The 18,207-nt window shown below is 41.8% G+C and overlaps 1 protein-coding gene across 2 annotated transcripts in view; it reads right to left on the reverse strand.

Annotated features, from left to right (window-relative positions):
• Positions 1-18,207, reverse strand: part of COL22A1 (collagen type XXII alpha 1 chain) — a 241,495-nt gene that overhangs the window by 138,877 nt on the left and 84,411 nt on the right. Inside the window, exons 1-8 of one of the 2 annotated variants that reach the window (XM_071421855.1) lie at positions 17,864-17,943; positions 17,642-17,753; positions 10,160-10,283; positions 7,461-7,736; positions 5,685-5,765; positions 4,960-5,073; positions 4,472-4,516; positions 465-518 (exon numbers count right to left, since the gene is read on the reverse strand). In XM_071421855.1, coding sequence (XP_071277956.1) covers positions 465-518; positions 4,472-4,516; positions 4,960-5,073; positions 5,685-5,765; positions 7,461-7,736; positions 10,160-10,283; positions 17,642-17,742 — 795 coding nt within the window. In that variant the 5' untranslated portion in view covers positions 17,743-17,753; positions 17,864-17,943. Of the gene's footprint in view, positions 1-464; positions 519-4,471; positions 4,517-4,959; positions 5,074-5,684; positions 5,766-7,460; positions 7,737-10,159; positions 10,284-17,641; positions 17,754-17,863; positions 17,944-18,207 lie in introns of those variants that run through there. The other variant, XM_071421854.1, reaches the window with a different exon arrangement.

Genomic DNA, 18,207 nt, shown 5'->3' on the forward strand with positions numbered 1-18,207 from the left:
GCCAACAACACTTACTGGAATGAATTTTGCATGGGGTTAAAGATTTTTTTGCCTAAAATCTCAGCCTGGCATTTGCATTAATTACAGCTGTGGGAGGCTGTATCCTGGTCATCTGAATGTAAAAAGTCAAGAGAGATTTGCATCTTCTTTGTGTTCAGTTGTCTCATATTGTCCCCCAGCAGACGTGCAGCTGTGGTAAGTGCATCCAAGCTACATATTTAATTAGAAGGTCAATATTAAGTCAGTTATCAGCTGTACCCAGGGATGAAACTTCCATCTGCCCCTCTCCAAGAGAGGCCAGTGAGTGCCAGAGAGATCAGGTTCCTCCTGGGATTCAGGTCCAGCAGAGGGAACAGCTTTGACCAGGGCACTCAACATTGTGAGCACCTTCTCACCATGAAGGAGAAAACAGCTCCTCACATTTTCACCTCCTTTAGCAAAATCATTGGGTATTTCTTACTTACTGACTCTCCTTTTTCTCCTCGGAGTCCAGGAAGCCCTGGGATGCCTCTTTCTCCCTTGAAACAGAAAATGTGTTAATATCATATAGTTAATTCATTCCTTTCTTAGAAATAGAAGGAAAGTGATGCAACAAGGGTTTGACTGAAATAATGGACACTTTTGGTTTCACCAGTCTCTACAGCCAAGATTTCAGCTCCTGCCCTAAAGACTGGGTGTACCTAATTGCCTGTCTTGAAAACATTCTAGTTTTCAGATTGATTTTCTCTTTTATTTTTCGTATGAAAATACTGGTAGAAGCCTTTGGAGTGCACTGGCAGGGCAGAGAGTTTTCTCCTGGGAAGTACTTCAAATGCCCTTATTTTTTATTAAGAGAGGAAATATTTGCAAAGGTGCTTTGCAGAAAACCTCGAGGGTACATGCCAAAAATGTGCAAAAAATAACCTGAAAATATTGTTAAGATTTTAGAGCTGCTTTTTTTTTTTGTAATCCAAACCCCTTGTTTTCAGTCACACTAAATTTTCAGAATCAGCTAACCTTTCTTTTCCCTCCCACAAGTGTGCAGCACACACAGTCATTATTCCTGCTTGTTTCAATGGGAGAGAGGGAAAGTAACATAGAAAAGAGACAATTGGAAAGATACAAGTTATGATGGTTGGAAAAGTTATAACTGGAGAAAGACATACATAGGGAGGAAAAGAGAAAAATGGTCAATCAAAAACCAAGCAAAACTTTCTCTTCACTTTTCTCCTAAAAAGGACAGGAGTAAAGGGGATAAAGAACCAAAGAAGATCCAAAATTTCATAAATATTTATCAGATACAGAACTTAAAATGGTGCCAGACCCAATGAGTGCAGAAAAAATACTCGTAAATCATTTTCACACAAAGCTCTGCAGTCTCAACTACAGGAAGGAGACCAGTGGAGGATACATCCACTACTTGGACTAGTTCAAGGCTGTGTGCTGTGCTGGCACCAGTTCCTTCAATCCCTCTAGCACTGGGAGCTGCTGGGGAGCAGAGGGCTCTGCCCACACACTCTGCCCAGATTCTCACCCAAAATGTCCAAACCAGAAACGTGCTGTGCTGAGCACCCCATCTCTCACTTACACATGCAATGTGCTCACCTATTTGTGCACTCTAACTTCAGTACAGACTTAAAATCAAGCTGGAAAACTCTCAGACATGGAGCAGGACCCTCCAGTACCAGAACATCCATAAGTCTGATGGCCCCTGCTCTCCCCAAATCTCCCCACATGGACGACAACAGCATTTAATTTTGTATCTCTATTGAATTTATCCTGATCTATGCCCCCTCAAAAAAAAGTGCTTAGCAGAACCAGGAACTGAAAACATTTGCTAGGATCATATTTTCTTTTTCCCAGGTAAAGAAATGCTTTTGAAAGCACAGGAAATATGAAAGTTTCTTTCTTTAACCTTTCTGCTTTGTTTTTTGCTGAAAGAAAGAAAACTCACAGAACAATTACCATATGTACAAAAACTATGTCATGGTCAATTAAGAAGGCTGTGGTAAAATTCACAAAAATTTTTATGTGACCATCTCTTTTAAGTCACTTTCTAATTTGGAGGAAAATATACATTCTGCTAGAGCTTGTCTAATAAACTGGACTTCACAAACTTCACAATGGCAGGTAAGACTTGTAATTCCTTTGTGGATAAAACCACATCTCACAGAGCAAGGATTTTGTCTACACTTGGATCAATAGCAGTGCTGGAAGAGAGAAGCAGCCTGTTGATAATCAGCCCAGTGCCCCAACCAGCCATCCTGGCTGCCTGCAAACAACACAGCCTGCAGAGGAACTGTGGAAGGAAAATAAATCAGACTGGGCTGTCATTAGCATCTAAAATTTATCAATAGGACCCAGCGTCAGACATATTAGCCAGTTCTGCCACAGCTATCTCCTGCCTAGCTATTTCCCAATACAATTCTTTACCATATCTCATTCCAAAACACATCAGCTGTGTCTCCATGCATTACCCTCACTTTGGCAGTGTGGGTCATTGAGGCAGAGATGTTTATCTCCCAGAAATATTTTCCACTTTTTTTTTGATAACTGCAAGCTCTCCTGCTTCTCCCAGCCTTTGGAAGCTTAGAGAAGATCAAAATCACATTATTCTCATCTTTCTCTAATACCAGGTGGTAATGTTGGCAAGCTGCAAATAAGCACTGAACTCCTTGCCCAGGGCAGGATTTTAGCCCAGGTAGCTCAGTAATGTTGCAGGGAGAGAGGAGGAGAGCTAAAATTCATTCTTGAACATAGAGCAAGGACTGTGACAAGCTGGTCCTTGGCAATAGCAATGTAAGAACTGCTGTCAAGAGTGGTATTTGTTACTGAATCTCAACATCTTTGCAAGATGGGAGATAAACATACAACTTGCCTTATTTAGCAGATAGAGAAGCTAAATAATTTGTCTCAAATCATAATATTTATAGTAAATTGTTAGATCCTATATTTAAATGGCATCATCCCCAGGTCCTTGAGACTGTGATACAGTCCTGCCTTGTCTGTGTACAGGTCCCAAACCACTACAGCCAGGGAAAAGTCACTCCCATCTGCAGGAGTGGGGCAGTCCTCTTGGGGTCTGTTCCAGAAAACCTCTGATGCTGTGCTTGTAGACACACCCCTCTGTATCCCACCAGTGTGTCCTGCACCCCAGTACTGACCCATGGGACACACTGAGGCACCCTCAGACCTTGGCAAAGCAGGGGAAGACAAAGGGATCTTGCTGCAGGGCCCTTTTATCATTATCACCATTGTCTTTTCTGCAACCTCCTCACAACAGTCATGGCTTTGCTGTTCCTTAAAATAGCCCATCACTATTTAAGCTGTCATGGATTAAAATAGAAAGCTCCTATATATGCATATACATGGAGGCATAAGGAAGCTTTGTCTGCACAGGCACATTTGAGCAGTAATGAGCCCATGTTCTTTCATTCCAGCCTCCAAAAGGGATATTCCTATCTCCAAAACTTCTCTCTGCAGACAGCAGACCAAGCTTTGCCAAAAGACAGCACATCTCTGAAGATGTTTGACCCTCCAAAACCCAGAGATTATTCCTTTCATAATAACTGAGTGACTTTTGATGGGATGCAACCCAGTTATTCACCCAACAGGTATAAATTCAGTCACTCCATTTGCAGAAGCAATTCAGATGGAAATAGTTTTGAATATAACTTTCCCCACAAACATCTTTTCACAGATAGTAAAACTGGGAACCACCAACACCTCCAACTTTGACCTCTCCAGCCACGTTGTGACTCTCGGTTTTCTTCCTGTACAAGTGCTCCCTCTAAGTCTACTGTCTCATGGCTCTCTCTGTAACCAGGCACAGAAGGAAAATGTGTTTGTGCTGAATGCACACACGTGTATATCAGAGAGGCCTGCAGAACAGGCAGGGTAATGCAAAGGCTGCACTGTGAAACTTGAAGCAGACATCACAACCACTCTCCTACCCTTTTATCCGGGAAGAAGAGTACTGAGGGAAGTGGCCTATATTTAACACCATGACTCAGGCAGTCTTGCTAAGGATAAAAGATTGAGACTGATCCTTTACCCCTAGTCTCAAGAAACTTTCTGAAGTGTGACTGGAAGGCTGCTACCTCAACTATGCATGTGTGTTACTGCTGAGAAAGGCACAGCATGGCAGCAGCACCTCTGTTTCCAGGTGACCTGCCATGGAAGCTGTGCATGACCTAGTTAATAACAGTAACTTGCAAAAATGACAGTTTAGAAGATGCAGGAAAGGATTTTGCAACACATTTACTCTAAGAATGACATAAAGCAGCAAAAGAGAAGCCTAAATGCAAGCGTAAATTAAAGATAAAAGATCACAAAAAACTTCTGCAGTCCCAGGCTCATCCAAAACTGTCTGAACTTAATCATATACTAAATTGACTCTCATTTCTCACAATCTTCAAATCCTCAATTTACTCTGAAATTGTTTCACTGTTGCTGTTTTTATTAACCAAATGAACTAGCACAAATTACTGACCTTTTGACCTTTGGGACCTTCAAAGCCAAGTGGACCCCTCTCCCCCTGAGACAAAAAAGACACAATTAATCAAACTTATCTTCTCATTTTATATTCAAGCATGGGGCTTGATCCTAGGAGGACAGGAGGACAACAAAAATATTTTCAGGTTTAAGCAGAGAAGATAATAAAGCTGAGATGCCCTCAGGAGCAATGACAATCAAGCTGGTTCCTCAGAGATCCTGGTCAGAGCCAGAGAAAGCAAGAACATTGATTTTAAAAGCCATGAGATTTTTTTCAGTGTGGCCACATTTACCTTCATAATCTATTTTATTTGAAGAAGGATACACATAACTGAGCTGGATAAGAAAAATCACTTTATTTCAGTGTTGTTACCAGGACTACCAGCATGACCAGAATCACTGAATTAGGTAAAGAGAAAGCACCAGGGGAAACTTCCTTTACCTCTATAGACGCCCCAAATGAAACACACTCCTCTCAGGACTCACCTTTTGTCCAGGAGGACAAGAGCAGTTGAAAATCTTGAGATGTCCAACTTGCTCACTGCCAACAGTGGGTCTCACTTCCAGGGGAGGTGCTTCTGTCAGGACCGTGACCTGGCACTGCACCCAGACACCCAAGGTCAGGACAAAGCCTTTAATGCTGCAAAGTTTCCCCTCCCACCCACTTTAGACAAATCCCACAGGCACCACTGTGTAACACACAGCCAAATGTGTCCTCTTGAGGAATGAAATCCCACAAAAGCCATTCATCCAAGCAATAGGGGAAAATGAGGCAAAATGAACAATGAACCTCTTTAACCAAGACTGAGGGGAGAAGAGTGATAGGAGGGTGGAAGTTTCTAGTGAGAGTTGGGCACAGGAAAATAAACTGCAACTGGCACTGTTTTTAGCTGTTTCCAAATAAAACCAGTGGGAAACATGTTGAATATTTCATGCTGCATTTCTGTTGTTCTATCATCACTTTGGGGTTTTGTTTCCCCTGACAGTTTGACAAGAAAAGAGGAACTTGGAAACTTCAAATTCCTCATACTCATCCCTCTGCAGTTGCCCTCCTCTGGAGCTGCTACACTGCCAATTACACAGTGAGGTTTCAATCACCCTTATTAAACAAAAATTATAATCCCACACTGCCACATATTCCCTGGTTTATGTAATAGATTTCAGTGAAGAGTGTTCATGTGAGAATGAATGAATGACAAAAAGGAGCTTACTGGTCCAGAGGGAATGTCGCAGCAGGTCTCCAGCTCAGCGTGCCGGGAGTCGCAGTAAATCACCATCCTCTGGAGATCAAACTGGGAGACAAAGGGAGGCAGCACTCTCAGACACAGTGAATTATTAAAGACCCTGTGTCCTTTTGCTCGGACACAAACAGGGCAGGCAAACACAAACAAAAACCAGATGGTGCAAACTTCAGAGCGGTTCTATGGATCCTGTAGTCAATTTCTATCTCTCCCCATCAATAATAGACCAATACCTCAGCATGCTACAGGAGCTGAGATAATAGGACCCTGAAAATGCCTATTCAAATTCTGGTCCAGGTTTTCATGCAAATCCCAATGTTCTGGCCAAACTTCTGTCTGAGAAGACATATCCTGGCCATGTCTATCCTTCCTAGAATTTCATCCAGACACAAAGTCTATTTTCCTCCTGTTGTGCCTTGCATCTTCTGACCATTTATTCCTGTGTGAGAAATGCTATGAGCACATTTGATATGCACGTTCCATCCATTTTGCACAGCCAAGAAAGATTATACAAGTCTGAAATACCAAACTATCACACATAAATTATACCAGGGTAACACTGCTGCTGGACAATCAGCCTGTGTGTCTTGACTTTGGTTCATTTGTACTAAGGGTCATTTAATATCTGAGGAATGGAGAATATATCACAAGTCTTTTGAGTTAACAAGTTTTCTTTTTTCCTCCATCTCTTTTTATCACCTGTGGAAACATTCATAATGCCAAGATCAGATGAAGACTTTTCTGTGTAGGTCAGTACACAGTTTGATGATATTTGTGTTCAATTTTGTCTTTGCTTCTAACTGTAGCACATTCTGTGACTAGACAAAAATATTAAATAAATTTCTCATTTTTAATCCTTATTTTGGAGATATAGTATCACATAAGAATACAGTAATTCCTGTGCATCATAAGGTGCCAATCTGTCTTAGCTATGTAACACTGGTAACATTTCAGCAATGCTGCCTCAGGAAAAGGGTCAATTACAACATAACCCCCCTCATTCACAGGCTGCAAACCCAAAGCTGAACGTTCTACCAGCTCTAACGAGCATGTGCATGCAGTATATGGTAGAGATAATTCGTGCTATAGAAGTAGATATATATGTGTATAAAATATTGGAAAGATCCAAAGGTATGTTTCTGACCACTCTGGCTGGGAACAGAGTTCTATTCTTATTTTAACCAGTTCCCAGACAGATCTGTTGCTGTATGAATGGACTGGTACCTGGCTGTTATGGGGAATTTCCTCTGGCTCCAACATTTGGGAGATAGCATCTGGACTTTCCTGGAATGGAATGTCTCGAGGAGCTCACAAGACATACACCTGGACATTACTTCATCATGGTACTCAGAAACCAGTACATGTGAATGCATCTTCTGCCTGGACACTCAGACATTTGTCTGCATCTCTGAGCTCACCTTTGTCTGTTTCTACATCTGTATAGATTCAATATATACATGAGAAGGAACACAAAGAAATATGTGGTCATCCCTGCCCCAGGCAGAATAAACTGTATAGAAGCTGGCCACTGGAAGCACTCGGGGTGTACCTCTGGGGAAATGCTGTCTCTCTCTCAGCCAGAATCCTAGGTCACCCAGAGCTGTTCCCGGGACTGACGCTGTCTTGGCTGTGGTAATTTTTCCTTTTTTTCAAAATTTCTATTTTTGTTATTGATCTAATAAATCTTTGTTAAATTTTTCATAAATTTGGCTACCGATTTGATCATTTATAACACGCAGTACTTACATCAATGGGGACGCTGTCATACAAGCGTTTGCCAATCACAGTCTTTCCTTGAATGTCAATGTTCTCCCTGTCCTCAATGGGCAGCACCTGCACCAGCTTGCAGTCTATGTACAGGGAGACAGCCTTGGCCTGGATGCTGAGGGCAATTTTGTGCCAGCCGCGGTCGAAGAGGTCGCTGACGCGCGCGTTCCGGAACACCACCCTGACGGCGTCCCTGGTGAGCCCCACGGCGTTGTACTCCAGAGCCTTGTTCTCCCCATCCAGCCTGATCGACACCTGCAAGCAAACAGAGGGGGTCTGCTGAGCAGCAAAGCCTCCTCCTTCCTCCTGGCTGCTTTCCATCAGCTCCCACAGCCCCAAGCCAGGGGTGGCACAGCTGCGGTGAGACAGCGAAGAGCAGAGGATGGAATTTTGTGGGGGATATGGAAAGGGAGCCTACACTTGTGCTGGTAAATAAGATGGGGCTCCACAGGCTTTGGGGCAGACCCATGACTATAGGAATGTTGACAAAGTGACAAAACTATCTTCTGTCCCCTTAAAAAGGAAATAAGCTTAGAAGTTTCTCTCCTCGATTAAGTGAAAAGACATCTCATAAGACCCAGGGGGCTTCACCTCAAATTTAAGGATAGCTAATTGGACAAGAGCCAAAAAGTCCCACCTGGGCAATTTACTAGAAAAAGAAGAGAACAAAGAAACAAATTGCTTTTGTGAGGTGTTTTACCAGGGGTAGGAGGGCCTCTTGCACCTAAATCAGTTTTTCTCTGTAAAGAGTTTCTTATTTTGCCTTTTATTAAAATCTTTTTGTTTCCAACACTGCCACAAAAGCCATCCTGCTGATTTTATGCCTTCTAAGGTATCTGAGCTATCTTGGCTGTGAAATAGATCTCCAAGAGCTTATGAGACCTGGCTTGAAGAGTCTCCTATTTCAGGCACCAGCTAAAGCCTCCTCCTGTGAGTACAACCCTTGGCATGGTTTCAGCCCAGGCCACCTTGCTGCCATGGCTGGGTGGTGGTGCAGATCATGGGCACCTCCCCAAAGGCATCTCCCCAAAGCTGAACCTGGTTTGGATCCGTCTACCCCATGTTCTCCTCCACTGCTTCCAAGCAGGCTCTTTACTCCCATTACATGTCCTCAGTTGTCCCATGGGATATGGAAAAGTATCTCATATGAAACCAGTCTGCTGAGCTATGGCACTGCTCACACTTTTATTTCAGGTGCTTTGAACTGAAGAATACACCCCATGCTCTGTACTGCAAGCTACACAGCAGGCAAAAATAGGTTTTTGAAGTCATGCAACTTGGAGTTAATTTACAAATTGGTGTCTTCTTTTACCAAAGTCAGGCAGTTACCAGCAAGCAGCAGGGAGTGGAGCAGGCAGAGCCAGGAATCGTGTGCCCACGAACTGCAGGGCCACCTTGGCACTGAGCTGTGAGTGATGTGAGCAGCCCAGGGTAGGCTGACTCCACATCTGACCCAACTTCTCCATGCAGCTGAGCTCTGTGCTGGCTGGGAATGCCAGTTTGGATCAATGTTGGCCCAGGGGTGTCTGCATCTGTGAGTTGTGCAGGTCTGCAAGGAAGCGGCCAAACCACGACCAACTCCACATGAAACGAGGCTCATGGGGTTCTAAGGCACTTCTGGCACCATAATTTAAGGCACTTTTGAAATTATTTCTGGAAATATTGAGTGTTTTTCTCTCTTCACACCTAAGCAGTTAGAGTTTTTAACTTCCTGCAAGAAATGCCAAGTGATAATTCTCACTCTGCAGCACCTGGGAATGTATGTGGCACAGTACATCACATTTCATTTAATGAAGCTTCAGCTGATAATAACATTCATATACACATTTTACCACTGTCTCAAACCCAGTTATCTAATTCTTCAAACTGCACCTATTCTTCACTGATAGTTCCCAAAATCCTTTTAAACACCAGTCCCAAGGCAGCAATACTGAATTCCAGAGCTATGTGAGCCCATGCTGACAGCCCACTTTAGAGTCCTGGGTAATGCCATCACCACTATATTTGGTGCAGAGCAGAAAAATGTACAGCCCATCCAAATCACTCCCTCCTCAAGCACCCTCAAAAACCTAAACTCTACCAAGCTGCTAAAAACTTGTTGTGTAGGGACAGACAGCCCTTTAATACATGATTGTAATATTTTTTTCTGAGGACCTGAGAGTACTTGACAGAAAGTTATTAGATCAAATTGTGCAGCAGCCAGGACTCAGGGTTTTGGAACTATAACAGCTGTCACACTCACACCCAGAGCAGAAGCCCATAATGCATTTACAAGTCACCTAGAGGGCTGTGCAAAAGCTGACATAACTCACTGCTCCGTAGTATATCCCTGTGACAACCTTTTTCCAAAAAGGCAAAATATTTTCCCTAAGCAGAACTATCTGAACAAAACAACTGAAAACTCAACAGTAGTTTCAAGAGCAAGGATGGTATTTTTTGTCCCCCTTTCCAACTAACACATTTATCTGCATCCTAATAGCAACCAAGGCATATACAAACATTTATTTGGGGTTTGAATGAAAGGTAAAATATTTGCAGCAAAATCCATTGAAAAAGTAACAGGATTTTTACCAGTTCACAAGAAAAAGGAGTGGGAGGTTAAGGCAAGAAAACTGGCTCATGGCAAAAAAAAAACAACAAAAAAGACTGTTCCTGCTGGCTGTAAAAAAGACTCTTACCTGTGGTATGCCATACTTGTCAATAATCTGCCAGATATACCAGTCTTCCTTCCTGGAAGCCTTCCGGAATTTGAAGGTAGTTACAAAGGCATATTCATCAGGCAGGCCTTGTGGAAATACATCCCTGGCATGGGGAGGGGAAAGAGAGCAATGTGTCAGGCTTAGCAGTGAAGAGCAGAACTTCTAAAACTATCTCCATGTCCCAGCAATGCTTTCTATAAGTATCATTGTAGTTCCTTAAAAATCTGCTTTATTTGGAAGCCTGAAGAGAGATGAACATGAGCTTGTGCCCTCCAGGTTCTGTCTTTATGGAGCCCTTTCATCATTCCAATAGTGAAGCTTTCAAATTGGCTAAAATATAATGGAAATCTGCAGTTGACTATCCATCATGTTAAAAAGGTTGTTTTTCACTTCATGCTTCTGTTCATGAAACCTGTAAATAATTCTGTTCTGTTCCAGATGCACTGGAGACCTGTGACTTCTGAGAATGGCCAGGAACACCCAAAACCCCTAAATGTACCAAATTATAGCAACAAACATTATAATGTCTGCCCAAAACAGGCACTACAGCTCATGTCTTTGTTCCTTAGCTGGCAGCCCCAGATAACAGAAGTTTCTCAAATCAAACATTGCAAACCTATCAGGCAGAGATTTACTCAGTGTGACACCACAACCCCTGCACATAAGCAAACACATCAAGTAAGCAAAAATCCAACACTGTTTTTCTCTACCCCATCATAAAACCTGTCATAACATGGGGATGCAGAAGGGATAACTAATCCAGTATCACCATTTTTTTATTACTAGCCATTACTGGATGCCTAAGAACAAGACTGAACACAAGAAAACATCTCTCTCATACCTCTGGATCTTTGGAATCCAGGTGTATAATTCAGAGACAAATGCAATTTCTATATCAATAGCTTTTTATGGATTTATCTCATATAGACTTCTGCATCCTTCCCTTGAACTCAGGTAAATTTATTCACAACATCCTTTTGACAAGGAATCACCCACTGCTGCCCATTGCATAATGAGCCTCCTCCTCTTTGTTCAGGACCTAACTCAGTTCTTATCAGGGAAAAGACAATGAACCTATTCTTTTTTTATCTTTTATGCCATCCATGATTTTTCTAATTTTGCTTGTAATGCCTCTAAGCCATCTCTTTTCCCACCTGAAGAGTCACAGTTAACATTGTTCTTCATGCCCAAGCCAGCCTGCTCCTATGATCATTCCCAAATAAACCTTCATAAATATCAGGATATCTGAGCAGTCAGGCATAAGCACTCAATACAAAACAAAACATAATGGCAGCAATTAATGAAGAACAAACTATGAAACGTGGTCCTAATGAATAGTTAACATAATCCATCACTATGCAAAAACTGGCACAGTCCAAGGCACATAAAACTAGAAGCCTTTAATTGTATTAAAAGCAAAAAGTCCTCTAAATTTCCAGAATACTGTTTTGCAGTTGCAGCAAATGTTGAGATCCAGTCTTTCCTAATGCCAAAACACTCGATCATATTTTATTCTGTGCTTTGAATCTCCCATCTTTTCAGCCAAGTTATAAATTCAGAACACTCTGGTTTCATCCACTAATGTGACTTTTGCTGTATAAAGTGCCCCCGCAGGATATGCACCAGTATAAGTTGGTTTTCCCTCTTGGGAGACAAGAGACTCTGAATTCTTCCAACACAAAAGAAAACTGGCCCAGGCTCCCACTAGCTCCCTTAAGAAATCCTTCCTTTAGGAAAGCAGACAAGGCTGTCTCACTTCTTGGTACTAGCTTTTTAACCAGGGAGGTCCAAGTTGCCTGGAAGTTAGCAAGTCTACAAGAAGGGCCAGACGGAGCACCTTGAAGTGAACAGAAGTAGGATCTGGAAGGAGGGTTGCCTTAAACTAGATATTAGGAAAAAATTCTTTACTGTAAAGCTGGTCAAGCACTGGAACCATCTACTCAGGGAATTGGTGGATTTGCCATCCCTGGAAATGTTCATAGAAAAGTGTGGATGTGGCATTTGGGGACATGGTTTAGTGGTGAACATGGAAGTGTAGCATAACAGTTGGACTAAGTGATCTTATAGGGCTTTTCCAGACTTAACAATTTTATGGTTCTGGACAGGTCTGAGCTGGGAACAGGAATATCATTATGTATGCTTAATTTCAAAAAGGGTTTTCAGATGTTTAATACCCAGAGAAATAACTGGGAATTAGGTACCTAAACATCCCAGTGAGTCTGGCCATACCTCATCACACAGGGCTGACAAACAGCCCATCAGGTAGATTTAAACTGACAGAAAGCCATAATGACCCATTACCTGCCATCCTCAACTGATTTTTAAAGCTGCCGAGGAACCAGCTGCAAGTTCCCAACAGAGAAAGCTTTCATGCCAAAAGCAAATCTTAAGACACTCTCATTGCTTTGAAAATGTGATAAAAGCTGTTTCTGAAGTCATTGGTCCCTCTATCTTTTACAGAGCTGCATTGTTACATAAATAACAAAAACCTTTGTTTAGCAAGTTTTAACTTATTTCCTCACTTGAAAATGATCTGCATCTAGAAGTTCAGCTTTACTTGGGGATCCAAGAGCAGGAGCATTCTGCTGTCCCCAGAAATGTTTTATGTTCTTCTTTCACACAAGGCTGAATTGAGCTGATGATCGATATTGTGGAACTTTGCTGGATGCCTGGTACCTACCGGGAGCATTCTGCCAGCTCCTTGGTCTACAATTCTGACAACAGGATAGATTGCAAAAAAGGCCCTTATAAAGCTCCAAGACAAAAGAATCCCCCAGTGCTGCAGGTTAGTCCAAGAGTCAATTAACTCAACTACAAGGTCAGGCGAATCACAACTTTTACAAGAAAAAAAAAATCAGTAAGAAGGCAGAAAATTTTTTTAACCATTGCTGGTTTTTTCAATATACAACAACCTTCTCACATGCTTTAATTTGCAATAAGAGCTTTCATCTGTGACAATAAGCATGAGATCCTACATCTAGAATAATACTATGGAAAAATTATATTATCAGTTCTCATTTCAGACAGTCAATGCAACAACATTTAATAAGGTTTTTGCATTTGGTGAGGAAGAGTGTAGTTAATGTACTTGAGCAATTTGACCAATTTTACAACAGCTAAGCCCGTTAACACGAAATGTAACCCATAAGATCGGCAAAACCAAGTTGGAGAAAGCCAGTTCATTTAAACATGCTTCACATCACCAGAGGCTCTTAGTATGACAGGAAGAAAAAAAAAAAAACCAAGAAAAAAGAGAAGGAAAAGGAAAAGGAAAAGGAAAAGGAAAAGGTAAAGGAAAAGGAAAAGGAAAAGGGAATGGGAAAGGAGAAGGCTATAGAAGGATGTGTCTCCTACATCCTTGGCAGACATCTTTTTGACTTCTACTTAGAAATCTCAGTGATGGAATAGATACATCCTCTCTAGGTAATTTCTTCCTGTCTTTCTCTGTCCTACATGCTGTAAAGAAAAAGGAATCTGTCCTAAATCTTACTTGCTGTTGTTTAATTTTCCCAAAACAACTTTTTCCCATAAGAAGCCATGTGAACAACTTGTTCTCCTGTGCATGCTGCAGTATTTTCTGTTTCTTAGCTCTCCCTACAGTCCTTTACTCACTACAGGACCAAAAAAGCCTTCAGTCATTCCACCTCCATCATGCTTTATCTCCTTTACCCTGTTAGAAACAGGAGACAGTGAGGGACCTCTTGAGATCATCTCATCTAAAGAAGGTTTTTCTTGTGTTTAGATTTCATTGATTGAAATTGTTCCCATTCCTTCTTGACCTGTCAATGAATATGACTAAGAAGATTCTGGCTGTGTCTCCTTTCCTTCCTCCCCATCAGATATTTATACACATGGGGATCCTCCCTCACTGAGTCTTCCCTTCTCTAAGCTGAACAAGGTTTTTTGTCTCTGCTCTTTTTAATATGCAATATTCGTTTGGGAAAAGTAAGAAAAAATGAAGCTTTTCAACAGGTTCCATGTTCAGTATGGGAGTTTTTGGTGGCTTTTTGTACAATTTCTTCTCTTGAAAGGGGACAAATGGTGAGACCAGGGCAGGAGCTCATGGAGAAACCTAAGGTAGCTGACTGAAGTCAAAGCTGACATCAGGAGACACAGAAAAACACACCAAGGTCTCATGCCCTAAACAACACAAGACTCTGCGTATATTGGTACAACATTGTGCCAATAGAAAGAGCAAATAGATCATGACCAGAAGCTTGGCCAAACATTAGGTAATTGTGTGAGGTGGTGGTCAAGTCAGGCAGAACCAGACCAGGCAAGAGAAACCTGAGGATGGACATGGCCAGCAGGAAAGCCCTGGAGTCACAGCTAGGAGATGCAGATCAAAAGGGTGAGCCAAAATCTTGGCATTAGGCAAGACACCAGTAATGAGAAACAAGTCTGAGCATCCAAAAGCAGAAGTCTGCAGCACAGTTTTGGCCAGAACATCCACTGAGAAGCCATGAAGCAGTAGGACAGCCTCAGTTACATGAGGAGTGGGAAAAAGCACCAGCCAGATTCTGGGGCCAGTCTTCAGACAGCTACAGAGCCCTGTGAGGCCCTCAGTGATCAGGTCCTTGACTGAAGCCAAGCTCTGTCTGCTGGGTTTGTTTGCTCACAGATGATGCCTCACCACAAAGAGGAAGTAAGTTCATAGTTGTAGGTTACAGATCAGAAGATGAGTAGGCACATTTCCCAGACAGCTAATCTGGCACTTTGTAAAAGTACTATTGCTTGTATAAAAGAATACAAATCCTTTAAGCAGATAATAAAGTGAATTACATATATTACTCAGTCAATGATTTTGTATCTAATTATGAGATGTTGCTATCAGTTGCTAAACATTGCTGGAGGTTATCTGTGAGCCACGACAGATGTTTTTGTTTGGTTTATTATTCCAGTTATCGGTTTTGAGCAGCTTTACAAGATTTCATTTTCTGTGAGCAATGACCCCATATGCAGCATCTCAGAGTCCTGGCATACAAATGCTGAAATGAACCAAATATGCAAACACCTTCCATGGCGTTATACCCATTTGGGTTCATTCCCAAACCACAGGAGTGTGAAAGTTACAATACATAAGGCTGAAAATGTGAAAATCCTCCTCAAGTTCCATGTTTCAGAATAATTCAAAAGGAATTTTATTCACTTCTATCTACAAATTAGGGATGTTTTACTTCTAATTGTCCTGGGTGATAAAATATTCTGCTTATTTTAAGGGCAAAAGCAAAAACAAATAAATGGGTGCAATCTGAGCAGATGGAAAGCCGTCATAGCTGGTTGGTCTGGCTTCACTCCCTCAGTCTTTCTGAGAAAACAACAACAGAAACAGCAAACACCAAAAAAGTTCTTCAACCCTTACTTTGAAAAGGAATTCAAATGGACAACTCTCTGTAATCTGTGCTTTCTGCAGTGGTTAATTAGATTCATCCTTAAAAGCATGCTCTTCTTCCCTGCTGGTTTTTGATGCCAAGTAGCCACTGCCTTTCAGCCTACCATGACCCTTTACCAAGCTTTGATTTCCCAGAGGTTCCTACAGAGAATGATCCCTTCAGTTGTTGGCTGCTTCTTAATTTTACCTGTCTACACTGCAGTTCTTGGATTTCTCACCATTACACTTGCTTCACAGATCTTCAAACTGTCATTCACTCCATTTCTACCTGTAGCATTGTGTGTTTTATATGGGTTTATTGTAAAGTTGGTATTTTTTATAAGTTAAGAATTTGGTTTGACCCTCGGTTCCCCCCATGTTCTCCCTCATAATGGTTCATTCCTTCCACCAGTTACCTGTCAATCAATGTAAGCAACCCCCTTTCATTTCTAGAAATTTCTACGTCAATCTTCCCTTACCTAACATATGATTTGTCCCCTGGGCCATTCCCATTGGTTCAGTTGTGTCCCTCGCTCCTCCCCTGGGCTTCGTTCATTGGTCCCTCGTGTCTCCTTCCGTTACACCCTTCCCCTTTATCAGTGCCTCCCTAATGGTTTTTCCCTGACACCGTTACTGGCACTGCCTGGGTCAATAAAGCGCCTTGGCATCCACACGCGTGTCCGCTCCTTCCTTCCTTTGCTGTCCTGCTCTCGCCTGCGTCACCATGCCGCAGACGGAGCCACTACTCGGGGCTCTTGCAGAGGACCTGGGAGCGGCGGGATCTGTAGTCTCCACCGGTCACTCCGGGAGCGGCTAGCCAGCCCCATCAGCTCCAGTGGCCACGGGACGAGACTGCATCTACCAACTGAATTATGGAAAATAAGGCTGGACACAACAGCAGTGGAGACTGAGCTGTGTGATATGAAGATTATCAGCCATACTTGACAGTTCCTGTTTATACTCCAAGAATTGTTCAATTTTTCATAGTATCACCCAGAACCCAGAGATCACAGTGAGACAAATGAAATAGGTTTCTTACCATCCAGGTGAAATAGGTTTATGGTTTATTTCCATCCACACTCAGACCAGTTATATAAATACACGAAACATAAGATGTCTTTAGCTGGCTGCGTTGAATCAGATCACTGATCATGACTCTACCCTTAGACTTGATACCATTTATGGACTCTAGAGAAAACAGTTTTCCTCTCAGTAAATAATTTTTTTTTTAATTGTATTAACATGGAGAAAGAAGGAGAGGGAAAAAGAGCACATCAATCCTTTTGGTTCCAGGATGAAAAAAAAAAATTGTGAAATCAAGCAAATGTAATTCATAGGACAATCTCAAAAATGCAGTGAGCTGAGAAAAAGAGCTAAAAACAGAATAAAAAATACCAGCCCTCATCCATATGAAAGAAAAGAAGTATTATTGATTTTTTAAGCTGAAGTTCAAACCAGCACTGAGAAATTTACTGCAAAAATGTTAATGATGACAATTCAATCCATGGCTCATAGTTACACAGTGAAATTATGCACTCACTCTTTTCAAGGCTAATGCTAGCAGGGCTCAAGTGACAACCCAAAGAACCATTTGGGATAAATTGTGATACAACTGGCAGCCTTAGGTCCTAAAAGCACTCCGAGGACTGACTCCGTATTGACACAGGATTAAAAACTACTCATTCTTCTACAAGGCCAGAATCCATATTTGCTAACTGGTCACAGCATCTAGTAGCAAGTGGTCTCTTGTGTTTAGCACATTTCTATCTCAATGGGAGTGAAATATTCAAAATTCCCTTCAGAAGCTATTTAGGTAGCCCTAAGTTCTTTGGTGAATGTCTTGATACTGCTCCTCAGAATCACTGAGCTACACCAAACACAACTCATGTTCTGCCAGGATGGAGCCTGCAGTGACTGCTGAGACTCCTGACCACGCTGTGCATATTCTGTGCCAGCTGAACTGAAACAGCTGCTCAAAGCAGAAATATACCTGTAGGTACCAGATAACTACTACTAATTTAACCTAGAGAAACCAAATAATGTAAGGCAGAGGTTCAGATGGAAATAAAGTAAAAACCCAGAGTACTCACTCAGTTTTCTGAACAACAGGAAAGCTTCCAAGCCGTACATAAGCACTCTGAATCCCATCTTCTTTCATTCCAAAAATCTGCTTCACACTGAATGAATCCATCAGGTCAAATCCTATGTGTTACAGAAATAGAAATAAAAGACATTAATCAATCCTATGTGTTACAGAAATAGAAATTAAAGACATTAATCAGGTAGTGGGACATGCCTCCAGTTGTACTTACATGGATCTCTTAGCCTACAAACAGCACTTCAGAAATGAGCCTTGTTGTTGTTGGGAAAAGCCAAACAAAATTCTGATATGATCTAATCCTCTCAACCCAAAAACTCAAAACCAAGCTTAAATTCAATCTGTCACAAGCTTGAACAGAGTTTTCCAGAAATAAGTAGCTAATTTTTGCATTGCCACAACATCCTGAAGATGCTGCATAATTCATTAACTCCCATGCAGAAAAATGCAGAGGTGCAGACTGAAACATTTATTCATAGAATAAGAGAAAACACAGAATGTTTTGGGTGGGAAGGGACCTTCAAAGATCATCTTGTTCCAACCCATCTGCTATGGGCA

This window comes from Agelaius tricolor, unplaced genomic scaffold (genome assembly GCF_023055355.1).
Source record: "Agelaius tricolor isolate 1412-34295 unplaced genomic scaffold, bAgeTri1.0.p SCAF_2, whole genome shotgun sequence".
Classification (NCBI taxonomy): domain Eukaryota; kingdom Metazoa; phylum Chordata; class Aves; order Passeriformes; family Icteridae; genus Agelaius; species Agelaius tricolor.